The sequence below is a fragment of the Protopterus annectens genome, chromosome 4.part0 (assembly GCF_019279795.1).
Source record: "Protopterus annectens isolate FY-2018-M chromosome 4.part0, PAN1.0, whole genome shotgun sequence".
Taxonomy (NCBI): domain Eukaryota; kingdom Metazoa; phylum Chordata; order Ceratodontiformes; family Protopteridae; genus Protopterus; species Protopterus annectens.
Window position 1 is genome coordinate 1,979,822,273 of NC_056733.1, and position 21,489 is coordinate 1,979,843,761.

Consider the following 21,489-nt stretch of genomic DNA (forward strand, 5'->3'; position numbering starts at 1 on the left):
AAAATCAAACATATGCCTGTAAATCAAATAGAAGCATTTAAAAACAGCATAAAATAAGCATTTACCTAGACATTCCCTTATAAGAAATGAAAAATCTCCATACAAAATACAAAAAAGTCATTTGTGAAAAAAATCATGATTTAATGATAAAAACGGCTATAGCAGTGCTAAATCAGTAATTAATAAATATTAAATAAATGAAGAAAAAAAGTGAATAAAAAGCATTATGCTCCTGTCAGAACATCAAAATGAAGCAGATAAATAACAGAAACAGCAGGCACAACTGAGGCAGTCTCTACTGTTCAGCTGACAGCACAGAAAGTACAGTTGTGTACACTTACCATAAATGTAGATGTTAGAGTGTATTCACTGTTGCAATCATCACATTTGGGATATCCCTGCCAGGATAGCCCTCGGCCGGCCCGAATACCAGAGACTCAGTATTTCTGCATCTGTTGCTGTTGCTTGAGGACTGACATCAGGTCGTCAGTAGCATAAAGTAAGGCAGCTGACGCCATTACATCAGTTTTTCTTGCCCTAACCTGTCAGGAGCCCCCAAGTAGGAGGCCAGGTTCTGGTGGAAGAACGCCACCAGTGGAAAATAAATGCCAATATGTCCCATGTAAGGAAAGAGAAGAAAGGGGGATGGAGGGAGGGAAACCAGGACTGCAACAGTGAAAACAGTCGAACATCTACATTTATAGTAAGTGTACATATCTGTACTATGTTCTTCGTGTTTCACTGTTGCAATCATCACATTTGGGTTGATTCCCAAAGCTGAGGAAACGGGTGGAGGCAGTCAAGGAAACTAGGGGCTGGCTAGGATGCCATGCAAGACTGCAGAGGCAAACCCTGCCCTAGATTTGGAGAAGACAGGCAGGTGGTAATGCTTGGTAAAAGTGTGAACAGATGTACAGGTGGCAGCCTCCAAGATGTCCCTGGTGGGGACTCCTCTGAGGAAATCTGCAAAGGTGGAGGCTGCCCTGGTGGAGTGTGTCCTGACCCCCTTGGGGGAGGCTTTCCATGCGGTTTGTAGCAGAAATGGATGCAGTGCGCTTTCCATTTGGAAATGGTTTGTTTGGAGATGGCTTTGCCTTCTGACCCTGTAGCAAAGCTAACCAGCAATTTATCAGACTTTCTGAAGGATTTAGTCCTGTCTAGATAGAATCTGAGCTGTCTATGCACATCTAGAGAGTGCAGAATCCTTTCCCCCTTGTTTTGGGGATTAGAAAAAAAGGTGGGCAAATGAATGGATTGGTTGAGAGCCACACTGGACACCAACTTGGGAATGAAGAATGGGTTAGTTTGAAGGGATACCCTGTCTGCATGGAAGATGATGAAGGGCTCCACAGCCATGAGTGCTTTCAGCTCAGAGACTCTTCTGGCTGAAGTGATGGTCAGAAGGAATGCTGTCTTCCAGGAGAGAAATTTTAGCTCTGAAGAAGAAGCTGGTTTGAAAGAGGGCAAGGAGAGCTTTTCCAATACAAAGTTAAGGTCCCAAGCTGGTGTTGGTGCCCTTCTGGGTGCCTCAAGTTGCTATCCCTTCTTAAGGACTGTTTGATCAAAGGGTGTGAGAAAATGGGCTGTTCAGTGGGAAAATGAGCAGAATAGCAGAGGGATGAATTTTTACAGAGGAGAAAGAGAGGCCACTGTGTAGTAGGTCAGCTAAGTAACCCAGGATGAGAGGGAGGGAGGGCTGTGCCATATTGGCTCCCTTAGCCTGGATCCAGATGCAGAACCTTTTCCATTTATCAGCATAAGACTTTCTGGTGCTAGGGCGTCTGGCCTCACGGATAACATCCAGAACCTGTTTACTGAAGATGGCAGATTGGTTCGGGGTTAGGGAATAAGCCAAGCTGCCAAACTGAGTGTCTGTAATTGGGGATGCATGAATTCCCCTTTCCTCTGGGTCAGGAGGTTTAGAATTTGAGGAAGATGTCATGGAGACAGCGGGGACAGGCTGCGCAGCAAGGGGTACCAGTGTTGCCGGGGCCAGTCTAGAGCTATAAGAATGGTCCTTGGTTTTTCCTCCCTTATTTTGAGCAGTACCCTGGGGTACTTTCCAAGCCATGCAGTGATGCCCCCTGGTGCAGAATTTGCTGAGCTGATGGTTGGTGTGGGAGGCAAAGAGGTTGACCTTTGGGATTCCCCATTTTTGACTTATTAGGGTGAAGATACTTCTGTTGAGTTGTCACTTGTGTGGGTCCAGAAGATTTCTGCTTAATTGGTCTGCCAGAGAGTTGAGAGAGCCTGGTAGGAATTGTGCTAACAGGTGTTGTATGGCAGAGGCTGTGTGCCAAAGGGTCATGGCTAGCCTGCATAGAGGGTAGAAGTGAGCCCCACCCTGCTTGTTGATGTACCACATCACAGTGGTGTTGTCTGTTTTGATCAGGAGAGCCTCTTGAGAGAGAAGGGGCTGGAAAGCTATCAAGGCATGCTGCACAGCCATCATCTCTTTTTGACTAATGTGCAGAGGGATTTGCGGTAGGTTCCATTGGCCCTGTATGCACCTGCCATCCAGGTGTGCATCCCAAGCATAGTCTGATGCGTCTGTGGTGAAGGTATGGACGGTGGGGTGGGGTGGGGAGAAAGGCAGTCCCTTGTTGTGGGAGCATGCTGTTTCCCACCAAAGAAAATCTTTTTTGAGGCAAGGAATTATAGGTAGAAGAGTTTCCAGGTCTTGAGAGTGTTGACACCAAAGGCTCTTTAGGTACCATTGAAGTTTCCTCATATGCAGTCTGGCACATGGAATGAAGAGAATGCAAGATGCTATGAACCCCAGAGCTTGCAGGACCTTCCTTGCAGATAGCTGGGGCCTGGTGCCTAGTTGAGAGAAGTAGGCTATCAGGAAAATTTGTTTCTCTGGTGTAAGGTATGCCATCTGGGATGCTGTGCCCAGACTTGCTCCCAGGAAGATTATCCTCTGGGTGAGCACCTGTTTGGATTTCTTTTCGTTGATTGTGTACCCTAGGGAGGTTAGTACAGGCTTTACAAAGGCCAGGTGCTTGAGCAACTTTTCCTGGCTGTCTGCCTGAATAAGGCAGTTGTCTAAGTATGGGTAAATCTGAATATTTCTTTGTCTGCAAAAGGCAATGGCTGGAGCCAGACATTTTGTGAAAACTCTGGGAGCAGTAGATAAACCAAAGGGAAGTGCAGAGAACTGAAAGTGTTGAGATCCTGCCTTAAAGCGGAGATATTTCCTGCATGATTCCCTGATAGGAATGTGGAGGTAGGCCTCTTTTAGATCTAGAGTGGCTAGCCAAGCATCCTTCGAGAGCATGGGTAGCAGCTGCTGGAGGGTGAGCATTTTGTATTTTGGGATCACCAGAAAGGTGTTTAGAATTGATAGACTGAGGATGGGGTGCCAGGTGCCCTCTTTTCTGGGCACGAGAAAAAGTCTGAATTAGAAACCTTGGCCTATCTGTTCTGCAGGAACGTGCTCTACTGCTCTCATAGAGAGCACAGAAAGGATTTGCTTTTGAGCCTCTGCCCACTGATTTGGTGGTAGATCTGGGAACCCTTTTGGGGTTGGAAGGGTGTGGAAGGAAAATTTGTATCCCTGAGATACAATGTTCAGAACCCAGTGGTCCTTGGTAATGGTGGCCCAAGTGCTTGAGTGAAAGGAGAGATTTCCTCCTGGGGTAAGTGGAGGTGGGCAGAGGGAGAGGGTGGAGGAGGTGAGTCATTGTGAGTTCTTACCATAAGGGGGTGGCTTAGAACTCCCTGGTTTCGAAGTGGAGGTAGTCCACTGCTTAGATCTCTGCATTCTCTGTGGCTGCTGTCTGGGGGGTTTGTTTACACGGGACCTAGGCTGGGCTGTTTTACTGGGAGCAGGAATGGACCAGTGTTTGGAGGGACAATGCCTGCTGAACCTAGGGGGCTGGACCTCCAGGAAATCCTTAACTGTTTGCATAGATTTTGCTTTTGCTTCCATCTTTTTAAGACCTCTTCTGCCTTAATGCCAAATAAGTTATCTTTGTGCAAGGGGGCATCCAACAATTTAGATCTGACATGGTCTGGCAGGGGCTGTTCCTTAAGCCATGCATGCCTTTTAATGACACATCCAGTGTCTTCTGCCCTGCAAGAAGCTTCTAGGGTGGCAAAACCACAGTGCAAGGTGTGTTTAGTTACTTGACTTGCAGAACTTATTAACTCTTGTAAATCTTTAGATTCTGCCCAAGCAGGAAAGGAAGACATTTTTTGTTTAAGGAGTTCCAAGGCATGTTGCTGAAATTTCAGCATATGGAACTGACAATTTAGTGCCCTGATAGCAAGAGTAGCTGAGGTGTATACTTTTTTACCTCATCTGTCCAATGCTCGGGAATCCCTGTCTAAGGGGGTGGGATTCTTAGCAGAGGTTGCTTTAATCCCTTTAGGCCCTTGAGAAATGACCTCAGGGTCAGCTGTAGGATTTTTAAAAAGATATTTGTGTGAGTCAGGGACTCTGTAGTACTTGTCTGGTTTTCTGTGAGCAGGAGGGAGGATGTCTGGAGTCAAGCTGGATTAGAGGAAAACATCCTCCACAACATCCAGGACTGGGGGGATGGCCAAGGGTCTGTGTTGTAGAAGATCTAGGAATTCCCTGAGTCTCTTTTTAGAATGAGGGTAGTCCTGACTCTACCATTGGAAATGCTTCCTTAAGGTGTGCAAACTTTCCACAAAGGAAAAATCTTCTGGGGGAGAGGCTGAAGGAATGGAATCCTCTGCATCAGAATCCTCAAAAGTGGAGAGGGGTTGCATGTCTTCATATTCAGATGCATCAGATTCATCTGACTCTTGTTCAGAAAAAACTACAGGAGACAGATCTCTTTTCCTTTTGAAGGGGGTAGCTTGGCTTCCCCTGAGCAGCATGATGAAGTCTTCTGCCATTTTAAGCATTTGAGACCGAGGCAAGGTAGCAGGTGGCTGATAGTGAGTCGTCGGTTTCTTGGGTGTGGTTCGTATCCTGGGCTGAAGAAACTCAGTCGTTTTTGAAATAATGGTAGTCGGGAAAGAAGACGTTGGTTTGTGTTGAGATTCAGTAGGGTGAAGGACTTCCTTGGAAGCGATGTTGCTCAGCGGCTCCGGACCCATCCAAGGTAGAGACGACCACAGGATCCTTGGCTGAAGAAGTTCTTAGGCATACCGGATTCCAAAAGGGTCTCGGTAGCAGCCTGCGAATCCAGAGAACTGAGCATCAGGGGCTGCGAAAGCACCTCACTGAGTACCAGAGAACTGACAACTAGCTTAACGGAAGCGTCACTAGTAGGTTTGGACCTGTGTGGTCCATCTCAGACTTTATCTTTACATTTTTTCAGAAGATCTGCTATTGGATCGCTTACCGAAGCCATATCAGAATTCGAGGACTGTAAGCGAAAATATCTGGCTACAATAACAGCCCGACGACAGATAGTTCTGGCGTTGAACAAAGCACAGAAGCCACAATGGGGGACGTCGTGGTCTGGGCCTAAACAAGTGATGCAGTAAGAGTGGAAGTCTCGGTGTGGTATTTACTTTACACAGTGCAGACAATTAATAACTTTTTCTGACATCGGTTAGTGAAAGAAAAAAGGATCCCCAAAGGGGTACTTAGCTTTAGAAGACTTCAATTTGGTAGACGAAACTCAGGTAGCGGCCTACCGGCACACGTGCGAACTGCTTCTGCTTCGGGCTCCACAGCAAGAAAGACTGATGTAATGGTGTCGGTTGCCTTACTTTATACTACTGATAACCTGATGTCAGTCCTCAAGCGACAGCAACCGACGCAGAAATACTAAGTCTCTAGTATTCGGGCCGGCCGAGGGCTACTCTGGCAGGGATAACCCAAATGTGATGACTGCAACAGTGAAACATGAAGAACATCTTCAGTTTCCTAGTATAAGTTTAGAACAGTTTAGAAAAGCTCCATAACTGCTTAAAAGCAGTATTAAGTATACAAACAACACAGTAGTAAGTTAGAATTCACAAAAATATTAACACCAGTAATACATAGCAAGTATATTAAAATAAAAAGTTACCACGTACTACATATATATATATATATATATATATATATATATATATATATATATATATATATATATATATGGGTCCCCTTCAGAATGCCGAAATTCAAAACTTCGAAACCCATATGATCGCAGACCATATGTTCAAAGCTTTGAAATACCGACATTCTGAACGGGAAATCTCATACAGAGCAGACCGGGAGATTTCCCTTGTTCTCGCTGTAGTACGATCTTGGAGTTGGTATATTTAAGTAGGGGGGTGTGGGGCGCAGTTGAATGTGTGTTTTTTTATTTTTACGTGTCTAGTTCACATTTCCGAACATTCAAATGTTCGATCACATGGTCTCGGCCATATGAATTTCGAACATTTGAGGGTTCGGTTATGTGAAGTAGACACATATATATATATATATATATATATATATACATATATATATATATATATACATATATATATATATATATATATATATATATATATATATATATATATATATATATATATATATATATATATATATATATATATATATATATATATACATATATATATATATATATATATATATATATACACACACACACATATGCATACATATAAATGCAGACACAAATATATATATATATATATATATATATATATATATATATATATATATATATATATACACACACACACACACACACACACACATATATATATATATAGTATAAAATCAAATGAAGAAATGCAGCAAGCTGGTGCTGGGGAATTTGTAGTGCTGACTATTGGCTGTCCGTGCACAGCTTTGCTTTGGGATAAGCCATTGGTTCATGCACCATTTATGTGGATAACACATGGTAACACACAGTAGCGAGGGAAAAGAGAGGGCGAAAGCAAATACCATCATGGAAATATCAAATGGAGAAAACTATAAAGCAGCTAAGATAAGACGTGTCATTGTTAGAAGATTATAGAAGAGGGAATAGATCAACAAAATACTAAGAAAGATAGATGTGATAATAACAATGCACAGTATTAGAACAGACCAAGATCTATTATGCACTACTGGAGATGAACTAAAAATTTCAAAACAGGTGGAAAATTCTTAGAAGATACGAAGATAAATATAAAGGAAAAGCACAAAATAAGCAATTTATTGATGACCCGAAAAAGTTTTATAGAGAATTGGGAAATAAGGTAAAAGGAATTGAAAGACCGCAAAGAAAAGAGGAAGTAGATACATTTTGGAGAAATATCTATGAAGATCCTGTGAAACATAACAAAGATGCTAAATGGATAGAAGAAGTAAAAGAAAGAATAAGAAGTTTAAAGGTTCAGGATATGAAATGGGATGAAATAACAGCCAGAGAGATTGAAACAAAGTTGAGAAAAGCCTCTAACTGGAAAACCCCAGGCCCAGATGCAGTACCTAACTTTTGGCTTAAAGTATTAACTTCTTTGCATGAGGATTTAGCCATGAGTAAGAACTATTTATATGTGCACCCTGAACATACACCGCACTGGTTAACAACAGGAGAAACAATGCTCTTACTTAAGAGTGAACCTGCAAGCTACCCTAAAAACTACAGACCAATAACTTCTCTTCCACCAACGTATAAATTATACACGGGAATTGACAGCGACAGAGTTTATAGTCATTTAGAAGAAAACTCAATTATGGCAGCAGAACAAAAGGGCAATAAAAGAAAGTCATATGGAACAAAGGATCATTTGTTGTTAAACAAAATTATAATGGAGAACTGTAAGAAGGGGAAGAATCTAAGTATGGCATGGACTGACTACAAAAAAGCATTTGATAGTATCCCACATTCATGGATAAAAGTGTGCTTAAAAATGTTTAAGATACACCCTACACTGATTGACTACATTACAGTAACAACGAAACAGTGGCAGACCACTTTGCAATTAAGCCATGATAAAGGACAGATGATTATTATCCCAGGGATAAAAATTCAAAGGGGGGTATTCCAGAGTGACTCTGTCACCACTGCTATTCTGCCTTGCCATTAATCCATTAAGTTGTTCACTTAATAACTTAAGCCATGGCTACAATTTGGCTTCTAGAAAACAACAAAGTCTAATGACTTCTCATCTTCTCTTTGTCGATGATTTAAAAATGTATAGCTCATCAGATGAGGAACTGAAAGCACAGCTGCAGGTTGTCAAAACTTTGTCAGATGATATTGGAATGTCATTTGGTCTTGATAAATGTGCAAAAGCAACCTTTAAAAAAGGAAGACTGCAGCAACAGGAAAACATCAGTTTGGGACAAGAATGTGATATAAAAGAACAAAAAGGAGTGTATAACTACTTGGGGATTGATGAAGGATCAGCAATAAAACATAAACAAATGCGAATAAATCTCGGTAAGGAAGCCTTTAGAAGACTTAAATTGATCCTGAAAACATCATTGACATCTAGGAACAAGATCCAAGCCATAAATCAATTTGCTCTTCCTGTCCTAACTTACAATTTTGGATTGACTGACTGGCCCCACAAAGTGTTGGATAGACTGGATATTAAAGCAAGAAGAATGCTTCATGCTCACCAAATGATTTATAAACCAAGATTATATATTCCCCGTTCCGAAGGAGGTATGGGCCTCCTTGAAATTGATTACATGTATAGATCTGCAGTCGTGGGACTCCACACATATCTACTGACCTCACAAGATCCAAATGTAGTGAAAGTTTTGAAACATGAGTAGAATAAATCTAACGACATCTCTGCTTAATTTAGCAGAAGCATATCAACGTCAAGCAGGAATGGAAATCAAATCAGAAGTGGATAAAAACCAGGCAGCAACTGAATGCGCTAAAAAAACAAAAGAAAGAATATAAGGTGAAGGACCAGATGAGGAGGCAAGAAATGTGGAAAAAATATAAATATAGTTGCAAGTATAGAAAACTTCTGGAAGAGCCTCATGTTGATCAAGAATGAACACTGGAATGGTTAAGGAGAGGTGAATTCACATCAAGAAATGAAAGGTTAATATTGGCAGCCCAAGACAGTGGGCTATGTACATGCTGGTTTACAAAGTCCATTGAACATGTGGGAGAAACAGACATATGTAGATTTTGCAAAACCGAATTGGAAACAGTCACACACCTTGTTGCTGGTTGCGACGCTCTAATAGCAGAGGGACTGTATACTGAAAGGCATAATAATGTGGTGAGACTCTTACACTGGAGATTGTGCAAACATTATGGTATTGAAGTGGCTGAAAAACACTGGAAATATGAGCCACAAGGAATCATAGAAAATGATGAAATTTACATCACATGGGATCACCCAAAATTAGAAGTTATGTACTCACCATAACGTTCCATCTGAGTAGGTGTATTCATTTGTCTGCAACCTGTGGGTTATGGATCCGATATCGGATCCGAACCGGCATAGTTTCCAGCTATGGATCCAAGCTCTCAGCTCCTCCCCTCACCCATAATGCCCTGCTCTACCCTCATGACCTCAGATCGAGTTTGCCAAAGCAACAATACCCTCAAAAGGGTAACAAGTAATATGCAGGAAACTGAAAGGCCAGGGGGATAGGAGGCGGGATGGTTGCAGACAAATAAATACACCTACTCAGATGGAACGTTATGGTGAGTACATAACTTCTAAATCTGAAGTAGGATATTCATTTGTCTGCAACCTGTGGGACAGAGTCCCCAGCTACCTGAATCTTGGGGCCATCATGGAAGGATATTCCGAGCACCTGAGCCAAAGGATGCTCTACCCCTGGATGCAAGATCCAACTTATAGTGAGAAATAAATGTATGAGATGAAGCCCATGTAGCTGCTGCACAAATATCATCAGAGGAATCCTAGCCTTGAAGGCTGCTGAGGTAGATACTGACCGGGTTGAATGGGCATGAACACCCTCCGGTGCGGGCCTTCCTGGCTTGATAAGCCAATAAAATGCACTGTGAAATCCAGCGGGACAGAGAAACTTTGAAATTGGCTTGCCCAAATTGAATTTTGCAAAGGAAATAAACAGCTGGTCGGATTGCCTATGACCAGCTGTCCTGTTGAGATAAAATCTTAGTTGCCTGTGAACATCTAGTGAGTGTAGCCTATATTCACCTTTGTTTTCATACTTAGGAAGAAAACAGGGAGGTTAATGGATTGATTGATGTTTGCTTCAGAAGCGATTTTAGGAAGGAAGGACGGGTTGGTCCTGAGGGAGACACGGTCCGGATAAAAAACCAAGTAAGGAGGTTTAGCTGATAAAGCTTGAAGTTCAGAAACTCTCTTGGCTGATGTAATGGCTACCAAAAAGGCTGTCTTGTAAGACAAGAATTTGAGGTCCACTGTAGCTGGCTCGAAAGGGGGAGCGGTCAAGGCCTGAAGGACCAAAGAAAGGTCCCAAGGAGGAACTGCTTGCTTAATAGGGGGCTTGAGAAGGAAAGTACCTTTAAGAAAAGTTTTGCACAATTTGGCTGACATAAGAGGATTAGACTCTTGACCAATGTGATAGTGAGAAATTCAGTTGAACTTTGACTGTGGAACTGCTGGCACCATCATTAAAGAGAGGTTAGAAAATCAAGCACTACGGGAGAGGAACCGTGAAGGATCTAGGCCTTGCCGCTCCGCCCACACAGAGAAACGTTTCCATTTGCTTGTAAACCTTTCTAGTGGATGGTTTATGAGCCGCCACCAAAATAGCCTTTACCGGTGAAGAGATACCGGGAGTCCTTATCAAGAGTGGAACTGGAGCAGCCAAGCGGTCAGCTTCAGGCTGTCCAGGTTCGGAGGAGGAATGCAGGATGGATGGGATATCAGATCCGAATAGGATCTAGAATCCAAGGAGGATTCACCGAGTGAGACCTTAGGAAGGGGAACCAGATCTGTCGAGGCCAGAATGGAGCAATGAGAATCATTCTGCAACCCACCCGAGAGGCTTTCTGAAGTACTTGCAGCATCAGAGGCAAGGGTGGATAGGCATACAGAAGACCGGGTGGCCAAGCATGCACCAGAGCGTCTCTTGGGGTACCTCGGGAGGAGGTATCAGAGCGAAAAACTGTCGCACTTGGTGTTTGAGGGAGAGGCAAAAGATCGCATGAAGGGTTCCCCACAATATGTTCCGCTACTTGACAATTGAGAGACCACTGGGTCAGAATGGTGCGACTGAGCTTGTCCGCTAGGATGTTGGACCGACCGGAATGTGCGTTGCTATGAGAAAGCGATTGGTGGAGATTGCCCATTCCCAAACTCTCATGGCCTCTCGACAAAGAGGGTAAGACCTTGTTCCCCCTTGCTTGTTGATGTACCAGACAACAGACATATTGTCCGATTGAATCGCAATTGTTCCCAAGGGAAGAAAGTCCTGAAGTGCTAGCTAAGAGCACTGCTCTCATCTCTAGAACATTGATATGCAGTAAGGTCTCTGAATCGCTCCACGTGCCTTGGACTGTCCAGTGCCCCACCCGAGGCGGGAGGCGTCCGTGGTCACCGTGGCGAGAGGGAGAAGCACAAAATGGGCGACCCTGTGGAGATCCGGGAGTGGAGCCACCACAAGAGGGACCGCTTGCAAGCCTTGCTGATCGCTATGGGATGATACATGGGAGAGCAAGGTATGACCACTGTACTAAGGCGTCCACTGTAGAATGCATATTGAGCCTGGCAAGAGGAAGAAGTGCTATCATGGACCCTAGAGCCCTCAGGACCAACTCCGCTGGAACAGAACATGAATGGAGAATGGCCCGCACCTGGAGCTGCAGATTTAGAACTCTGTCCGCAGTGTGGAAGGCTCGTAAACTCCTTGTGTCTAGTCTGGCCCCTATGAAATCTAAGAGCTGAGTGGGTGCCAGGTTGGACTTTTGTATTTATTGTGATGCCCAGAAATTGAGCAAGATGGAGAAAGGAGTCTCGCGCCGGAGAAGTAGATGCCTTGTTGGGGCGGTAAGGAGCCAGTCGTCCAGGTAGGGAAAGACCTGCACCCTGAAGCCTCAGGTGGGCCGCTACCACTGCTAGTACTTTGGTAAACACCCTGGGGGCTGTGGTGAGACCAAAGGGAAGGACCCGAACTGGTAGTGACTGGCTCCCAGCCGCGGAGAAACCTCCTGGGCGTCTGTCCATTAGGATGTGGTATCTTGAGATCTATCGAGCACATACAGTGGCCTTCTCACAGAAGGGGAGAATAGATTGTAGAGTGACCATTGAATTTTTCTTTGGGGACTGCCAGATTCAGGAGAGGTCTAGGATTGGTCTTAGTTCCCCGTCTTTTTGGCACTAAAAGAACCTGGAGTAGAACCCTGATCCGATCTGGTCTGGGGGAACGGGCTGGATGGCTCTTTTCTCTAGCAGATGGCCAATTTCTGCTAAAGCGGCCTCCCTTTGACCGGGTGGTACGTCTGGGAGGGACTTCATCTTTGGAAGGTGAAGGAAAGGAATGCGATATCCCTGGATATGATTTGGAGAACCCAGCGGTCCGATGTTATGGACTCCCATGCCGCTAGGTGCCCAGCGCCCGACTGCCTCCAGAGTAGAGCAGTCGGGCAGCCCTCAGGGCTGCTGCGAGCGTTCAGAGAAAGGTTCCCTGGACCCGAAGTTTCTGGGAGCCCCTCTGCCTCTAGGGCGGCGTCCTCCCTGTCCTCCTCTGCCACGGAAGGACTGGTTGTCCGGAGCAGGCTGGGACTGCTGCGACTTCCGGAACCACATCTTCTTCTGACCCTTTTGGTTCCTAGAATAGGGCCTCTGGGGTGCAGAGAGGCAGACAGCGTCTTCCGTCCTTCTCGCTCTGGGTCAGCGTCTACATGACGGGCTTGCCCAACAAAGCAGAACCATCAAAGGGGGCGTTAAATAGCGGGCTGAAGAAATCAGAAAAATCGCAGTGGGTGAGGAGCCAGGCGCTAGTGACCAGTCCTGTCCCAGCATGGGAGAGTAGCCGCAAGTATTTGTGACTGACCTAAGTGGCCATTTGGTGGAGTGCAGAGCTCTGTCCTCCTCCGAAATGGACTCAGGGGATGCAGCAATAAGGTCTCGCTGCATCCGAATATATAGTGCCAAATAGTTCAAGCGCCCTTAAAAAGGTCGCCGAACTGAACATCCGCTTGTCCATCATCCGAGACTCCTTGCTCGGTGGGTGGACTGAGGACTCTCCTGAGCCAGTTCCCTCTTTGTGGCCGCCATCAACATGGCATCTACAGGAGGCCCCTTACTCCAATGGGTCCTGTCAGAAGGCGGGCTAAGGATTTTATCAGGTCTTTTGGGAATTGGCTCCACGGTGTCCGGTTCCTTCCACGCCCTGGTGGTAATAAGGTCCACCAGGGGGTCGGCAGGGGACACCCAAGAGGTAATGCCTCCAAGAACACGGACTCGTCCGAGGAAGACTTGGGGCAGACCACCCCCTAATTTCCATGATGTCTCCAAGGAGACATCCTCGGGGTGACCGTGGGGAGCCTTCCCTTCCTCCAAGTCCGTGTCTTCAGTGAGAGACTCAGGGAGTCAATGTGCCTCCTTTTGCCGCATGCTGCTTGCGCCTCTGGGGGCTGTCAGAGGAGTCCTCGCAGCAATTTGCTCCATAGGAGCAACTTGGGAGCAGGCTGTCCCAGGGGCCGGATGGTGGAAGCCTGGCCCAGTGCAGAGGGACGGAGCCGAAGCAAGTGCCGGGGTCCGGAGACCCTCAACAGAGCCCTCTCCACTACATCAAAAGCCGAAGGGCGACCTCGACCAAAGGATCCGACAATCGGCTCCTCGGATCCGAAGAGTGGATCGGAGCCGGCGCCAGGCTTTGGATCCGAAGGGACAGTGCGCTCCGACACAGACGGCGCCGAAGGAGCACTGATCCCCGGATCCGGCTCGGATCCAGGCTCCGAGAGATCGGGTCCGGCATGGTCGGATCCGGCACCCCAGTACTATCGGATCCGAAGCTGCTCGGCTCCAGCTGCTCGAACCGGGAAGCGGTGGGAGAAAATAGGCTTGAAAAGGGTGTTGAGCTCCCACTCCCATCTGCATCTGGGCCTGGATGAACCTTCGCATCATCCGGTCCAGATCAGCATCCAGGCTATGGGTAGATCTCGCGAGGCTACCGAGGTAGGCCTGGAATGCCTCCTCGATAGCCTGGCGGGTCTCTCCCTCCTCCTCAGGACCCGGTGAGAAGCACACAGGTGACCGGAGCCGAGAAGGAGGAGACCGCTCAACAAAGCCGGGGAGAAGCCCGCTTGGCTGGCGGGGCGAAACAGAGGTCTCGGCCCGCCAGGTGCTTCTCCCTCCGGTCCTTTAGATGCATCCCTCTCCTGTCCTGAAGCGGGAGTTTGAGTCCCAGAAGCAGGAGGGTGCTACAGGGGAACAGCTGCAGCCAGGAGTCCCGAAGGAGGCGGGGCCGAGTCCGGTAAAGACCCGCCAGGACCAGCTTGGACCTCCGCTCCTCAGTGCCCTGGGGTTGAACCCTGCACAAATGGAACAGCCAGATGTGAGGTGTTCAACCCCAAGACACTAACACACCGAGTGTGGCCATCAGCGGTGAGCTTATGGCCACACTCGAGAAAATGACTTAGGCTGGTCAGCCATAGTCAAAAATTAACCAAAAGTTACAAAAGTAACTTAAAACAATAAACTATAAAAAGCACACAGGCCTCACACACACTCTACGTACCAGCGAGGGAGGAATAAAATATACTACTGTAAATAAAATTAAACTAAAAACAGTCAATAAAAATAGGAAACCTACAACTTTCACACAAAAAAGTTTAAAGAAAGCAAAAATATTCTAATTTAGTACAAGAAAATTCCACTTAGCTGAGAGCTATAGAAACCACATCCAGTTACCAGCGCGGCAAACAAGATCTGAGGTCATGAGGGTAGAGCAGGGCATTATGGGTGAGGGGAGGAGCTGAGAGCTTGGATCCATAGCTGGAAACTATGCCGGTTCGGATCCGATATCGGATCCATAACCCACAGGTTGCAGACAAATGAATATCCTACTTCAGATCTAACAGTTCAAAAGATAAAAAAAATGGATATAGTAGTTCAAGAAAAAGAAGACAAAAGTAGCATTGATCATTGAAATCGACACACCCAGTGACTACAGTGTCTTGCGTACAGACAGACACAATGTCATAAAATACCTTATCTGCAGGCAGAAACGAGAGCCATGTGGAAGAAAGATACCCAGACAGTTCCAGTAGTAGTAGGAGGAACTGGACTAATAAAAAAGAATTTACAATCGTATTTAGATATGTTACCAATTCATGTAACACCATACGAATTGCAGAAGGAGTCATTACTGGGCACATTGCGAGTGCTGCGAAGAGCAATTTTGGCTAACATCAAAGAGTGAAACAATACTAATTACATGAACTTTAATCATATTCTGACTTAGGAATGGGGTCCATTCCCGTCATGGTATTAGAAACCCAAAAAGACTTGGCGAAATTAAAAACGTCAAAAAACACATACATATATATATAGATAAATATAGATATATATTAATAAAAAAATCAAAAGTATGTAATAATAAAGAGGAAGGGAAGTTCCCAAAGGGATCTTATCTCAGTCAGAAAGCTGTAATCCATCGATGCAGGCTGATGAGTAGATTCAAATGAATGATTCCTACAGCTGTACTAAAAGACTAACTGATTTTCTGTGCTAGGGGCTAGGATTCCCCTGATGGAAGGGGCTTAGCCAATCCCCTGTCACAGGGAGTCTGATGAGGAATTCTGAGGTGTGGAAAGCTGCCAATGTAGGTCTGTACATGCACAGAATCCATATGCCACTGAGGCTGTGTGAATGATGAACATGTAAATTTAGCCACTTGTACAACAGATTTTTGTATACTTATGGTGAAAAAAATGATTTTTTCCTTTGTAAATTGCTGCTGCTGCTATCAAATACAGTCTCACCTGTGGATAATTATAACACCAGCAAGAACCAAAACAAAAAACTGACCACTGGCATGGCTACGAACATCAGGAAAGCTATTTGCTTGTATGCCCTACCTGGGTGAGTCATTGTGACAGCATCTTCATTGGTTACATTGTTGTAGATGATCACTGCTGTAGCATTATGAGAAGCCGCTCGTATAATTTTTTCTCTAAAGGTGCAGTTACCACGCTGCAGTAGTGCAATCCACTGCTTGGTAGTGGGCGGTACGTTGAAGCGAGTATGTGGATCACACCCTTGTCTATCTGTAACTGCAACAAAAAAATGTTAAAGGTCATTAATGTAGGTTTCAGTTGTTGATTCCTCCATGGCATGTACAGATCACATAAAGGTTGTTTTACAACACTGTCAGCTACTGCAGACATTGCACAATGTCTATCCTTTGAAGTTTTACCTACTGATAGTTGCCCTAGAAATGGCTCCTATAAGGTATTGTCTTTCCTGTCTCCATTCTACAATATTTTACTTTTTTTTTTTTTTTGCACGAACTCACTACAGTACCAATAAGTGGAACACAGCATAGGGACTAAATATCTGGGCAAGAAAACTCTGTACTTACATATTATCGCAACCAGATTTTCACGGTAGTACTGGTTGCTTCCCGATATTGTAATCTGACTGTTGATGTTATAATGAAGTTATACGATCTGTTTTCTTTCACACTTAGGGTTGTTTTACTGCAGGGTTATCAACAAAAATTAAAAACTAAGTTTGACTGTTTATGTATGCACTTCACCGGCAGCAAGTGATGTGAAACCCAGCTTGCTCATCCAAAGCACAGTTTTCAAACACTCCTGACTACAATCTGTGACAACATTCCCCCGCATAAAAAAAAAAACAGCGAATGAACAATCCACATATTTCCTGGTCTAATACCTTCCAAAACCACTGAAGTACAATCAAAGTTTGTCTGAGGATACCACCACCAACACAAAAACAACCCACTGCCTCCCAACATCTCCCACCAGAAACGACCCCGGAATCACTTGTCAACATCATCCACCAAGACTTTTGCAAGCCATTCCTTACTGCAACTTGCTGTTACAAAAGTTTCCTTTCAAGTCTGTCTACAAAGTTTTAGAAATAAAAACGTTACCCAAAGCATTTCCATGTGTGTGGGTGCTTTTCTTAGCAGCATTCCTTCCTTACAGTCACAGTATTTCTTTCGTCAGTAAATCAGCAGCCGTGAGAATTGAAGCGTGAGTGTGTAATGCACAAAAACAAGAAGAATTGCACATTTCTTTCTCTTCCAAAATGTAACCCAAACTTTTTTTTAACTTACTAAAGAAATGAAATTACACCTTACAGTGTTTCCCTTTTCGATTTCATTGCAGCATGCGAATTTCGCAACCGCGAAAATCTGGTTGCGATAATACGTAAGTACCGAAAACTCATACTGTTTGGCATGAAGCCTCCCTTCCCCAGAGAGTGTCTCTTGTTTCATATGGTACTGAAAGTGGACAATTACCTATTCAATCAACAAATATCTAGACATACTCTCTCCAACCCAGTTCTTCAGAATTCAGTCTAATATATGCCATTTTTCATCTCATAGATAAAGCCTAAACAAGACAGGATGGCAACAAATAAAAATCGAGAGGATGCCAGCAAGTAAAAATCTAGTCATATAGCTATCACAAAGTACATTGAAAAAAGCATCATACAGCACAACTGTTTTTCAATAACCATTATCATACTAAAATATAAAAAAAGATCCACCCTAATACAGTGTTATCAGTTTCTCCCATCCACATACTCTATGTGTAGAACCATTTTGACTGTCACAAAAGCAGCTGCAATAAATTACAGAAAATTAAAAAGATTTCATTAATGAAATATTTCTACAGGAATGAAGAAATATATACTCACTCTCACTGATCAAAAATAAGTTTGACAATGAATTCAATTAATTAGATGAAATGTCACTGGTGTTCACTAAAAATGCCCAACATTATGTTCATTAAAGAATAACTAGATGCATACCTCTCAAATGTCCAGATTTTCAACTCATATTTTTGGACCATTCCTCATAAAAGTTATGGTTTTCTGGCAAATAACCGAGGACTGAATTCACTAAACAATGACAGACATTTGAGTTTTAGATTTCTTATCCTTCAGAAAATGCATGCCAACACATTTTACTCTAGCAACTTTCTAAGTTTATAAGAGCAATATTTAAAATTTGTCCCTATTTTTGGACCTTTTTTCCCCCAATTGTTTTTGGCTTTGTCCAGATTTCTTGTGCTAAGAGGTTCAGAGATACAACTAGATGAGTGTGGATGAGTTATGTGCCAATTACCAACATTTCTTGCATTTGTTTTGTGATGGACAGTGCAGAACACACATGGAACGATGGAACGATAACTACAGAGAAATATCTGACCACAACAAATATTTAAAAAAAATAATAATTTAGAAGCTTACTACACAACAAGCCGTTTTTACAGCTTTCTGGTTTTAATATTCTCATATGTCACAGACAGTGAATATTAATTTTCAATACGCTACTTCCTAATAGTGTTTGTGTGTGTACTAGTAAATATTTAAGGTTTAATACACAAGAGCAATGTTTTTGTACTTTCTAAAACCTGCAATTTAACATTACCATTTAACAAACACCAGACAGGGCCGTAGTAACATTCACTAACAGTGCTTCATAACTAGTAAATTAGTTCTGCATAAAACTGTTTAAAGTTTCCCTTCTAAACTGCTCCTCAAAACATTCTAATGTTTGCAGAAATACAGTGCAACTATGGAAGACACTGGGAAATGTGCAATAAAAAGCATAAGGAAAAAACTGTAACAACTGGATGAACGTTATACATCACATGCACAGGAGTTCTTCCTCTTCTTCTTTCGGCTTCTCCCAGTTAGGGGTCACCACAGTGGAACTCCGGTCCGCTAATGATTGGCAGTAGATTTTTACGGTGCCGAGGTGCCAGCTCGACGCCCAACCTTCAACGAAGGTTAATACCTGCAATTAACAGATAAAGTAAAACACACACACACACACACACACACACACACACACACACACACACAAACAAAAAGCAACTCTATGCAGTGCTATCAACCAAACACATTTGTATTTTTTGGCCTACAACTCTCCTGCAATCATCACGCACTAATTCCCCATCTGGCCAATTTATTTTTCCTAACCTATAACACTGACAGAGAGAGGCCAGAGCTGGAGATTACATCAGTCATCCACAGTGCAGACTTCAGATTTTTTGCATGCTCCTAACAAACCCACAATAACTCAGAATGCACAGTGCAAAAATGTCTACTATGCTAGAGCCACTCTTTGGTGAGCTTGCAATTCCTAGGTTGCAAAAGCTACAATAGCTGACCTTCCCCAAGGCAGGGAAAAGTACAGCTGTGTAACTAAGCTTACCATAACAGTAGATGTTCGAATGATCATTCCTACAGTACCCTGAGCTACATGGGTTCTTTCCTGATGGATGTAAAGTTGGCTAGCTTCCAAACCTGCAGGGCAACTTCCACGCATCCAAGCCAACACTTAATCAGCTCAAGCTGGGCTGACTAAAAAGATGGGCTTGAGCATCAAGCCCTTCAGAGCTTTCAAGTCAACAGAGAGAGGAAGGCTGAACCCTGAAAGGACATTGCTACTAACAAAAATCAAATGCTCACCTCCTGCCATAAAAAAAAAAAAAAAAAAACTCTAAAAAACAAGGAGGATGAAAGGAGGGAGTGGTTAATGCAGCAGCAATTATTCAAACATCTGGCTTAGAACAACTGGGAGGTGGAAAGAGAAGGGTCCAGGAGCCCATGCAGAATGGCCTCAACAAAGTCTGGCGTAGACCTGGAGAAGGAATCTACGTAGCTTGTAATGCTATGTAAAGGTATGTAGAAAGGACCAAGTAGCTGCTTCTAGCATACTTCAAGAATCCAATAATTTCCAAAAAAGCCACAGATGAAGCTAAAGCCCTGGTAGAGTGATCCTTGACCCTGTCTGGAATAGACTTGTTATGGTGAGTATAACAAAAGGCAATAGCCTTAGACAACTAGTTGGCTACAGCCCATTTTGACACAGGTTGTCCCTTCTTACCTTTAAGAGAAATTGTGATGATCATCATTGATCTGAAGATATAAAAAATTTAGTTCTGTCAAGACAGTACTTGAGCTGTCTCTGGATATCCAAGGAATGGAGCATTCTTTCTCCCTCATTTTTAAGTTCAGGAAAAAAATGCAAAGATAGACAGGTTGGTTTAAAGTAAACTTGAATACAACTTAAGGCAAAAAAGAAGTATTAGTTCACAAAGAAACACTGTCCCTATGGAAAATTAGATAGGGATGACTCACGGTAAGAGCTTGCAACTTAGGTACCCTTCTTGAACAGGTCAGAGCAACCAGTATAACTGTTTTCCATATTAAGAGCCTCAAGTCAGCCAGATTAGATGGTTCAAATGGGGCAAGCATTAGCTTCTCTAACAGAAACTTAAGATCCCAAGGAGGGGCCACCATTTTTCTTAAAAGTGTCCTATGCAAAACTCCTTTCAACAACATTTTGACATGAGACTGCATTGAAAGAGGACCCACGGGCAGGCTTGCTGAAATGACTGATAAATGAACCTTGATAGAGGAAAAAGAATGGCCAAGGGATAGTAATTCACACAAGCATTGTAGAACCAGAGAACAACTAGCCCTGAATGGGTGCTGGTTATGTTGTTGGCACCAACTAGAAAACCTTTTCCATTTGCTAATATAAGATTTTCTAGTAGCAGACTTTCTTGTCTCCATTAGTACCTGCTGCACATCCTCAGTAAACCAATGCCTAAAAGGAGTTAAGACCATCTCATCCAGACAGTTAAGTGAAGTTGATTAATGTCGGGGTGTATTGCACTCTTGTGGTCTTGTGCAAATAGATACAGTCTGTAAGGAAGCTTCTGGTAACTGCCCCTGCCCATTTCCAAAAGAAGGAAGAACCATGGTTGCCTGGGCCAGAAGGAAATCACCACAATGATCTTGGGGGATTTCTTCTGAATCTTCAGAAGTACCCTAGATATTAGTATAAAGGATGGAAAATCATATAGGAAATTTCTGTTCACGAAAAAGAAAAGAAAAAGCATCTGTCTTCCAGGCCTTTTTGCATGGAGTCCTGGAACAAAAACTTGCCAGTTGATTGTTTAGAAAGTATGCAAAGAAGTCTATTTGAGGAATTCCCTAGAGATGGATCAAATCCTGGAAGACCCCCCGATTTAGTTCCCATTTGTGAGGTTCTGACGTGGTCCTGCTCAGCTAGTTTGCCCTACAGTTTGTCTCAGACTATAGGATGCCTGTAGAGTGAGATTATGCTGCAAAACTATATCACAAGCTAACATGGATAGTCTGCAATGGGGGTACAATGTGGATCCCCCATGCTTGTTGATGCATCACATGACTGTGTTGTTGTCTATAACCACTTGAAGAGGTCCGGGGGACCAAAGATGGGTCAGAGAGTTGAGTACCTTGGTCAGGGCAAGCATCTCCCTGATATTTATTTTCTTGCATATGTCGTTGGTGCACCACACCCTCTGCATTTTTATTCCTCCTGAAACTACTCCCCAAGTGAAGTCTGACGTGTCTGTGGTGACTGACTTCTTTGGAGCATGTAAGGAG

The 21,489-nt window shown here is 43.8% G+C and overlaps 1 protein-coding gene across 3 annotated transcripts in view; it reads right to left on the bottom strand.

The window, feature by feature from the left end:
• Nucleotides 1-21,489, bottom strand: part of RNF130 (ring finger protein 130) — a 2,389,441-nt gene that overhangs the window by 1,947,233 nt on the left and 420,719 nt on the right. For all 3 annotated transcript variants that reach the window (XM_044069596.1, XM_044069594.1, XM_044069595.1), the window contains exon 2: nucleotides 15,927-16,121. In XM_044069596.1, the coding sequence (XP_043925531.1) occupies nucleotides 15,927-16,121 (195 nt within the window). The remainder of the gene's footprint in view (nucleotides 1-15,926; nucleotides 16,122-21,489) is intronic.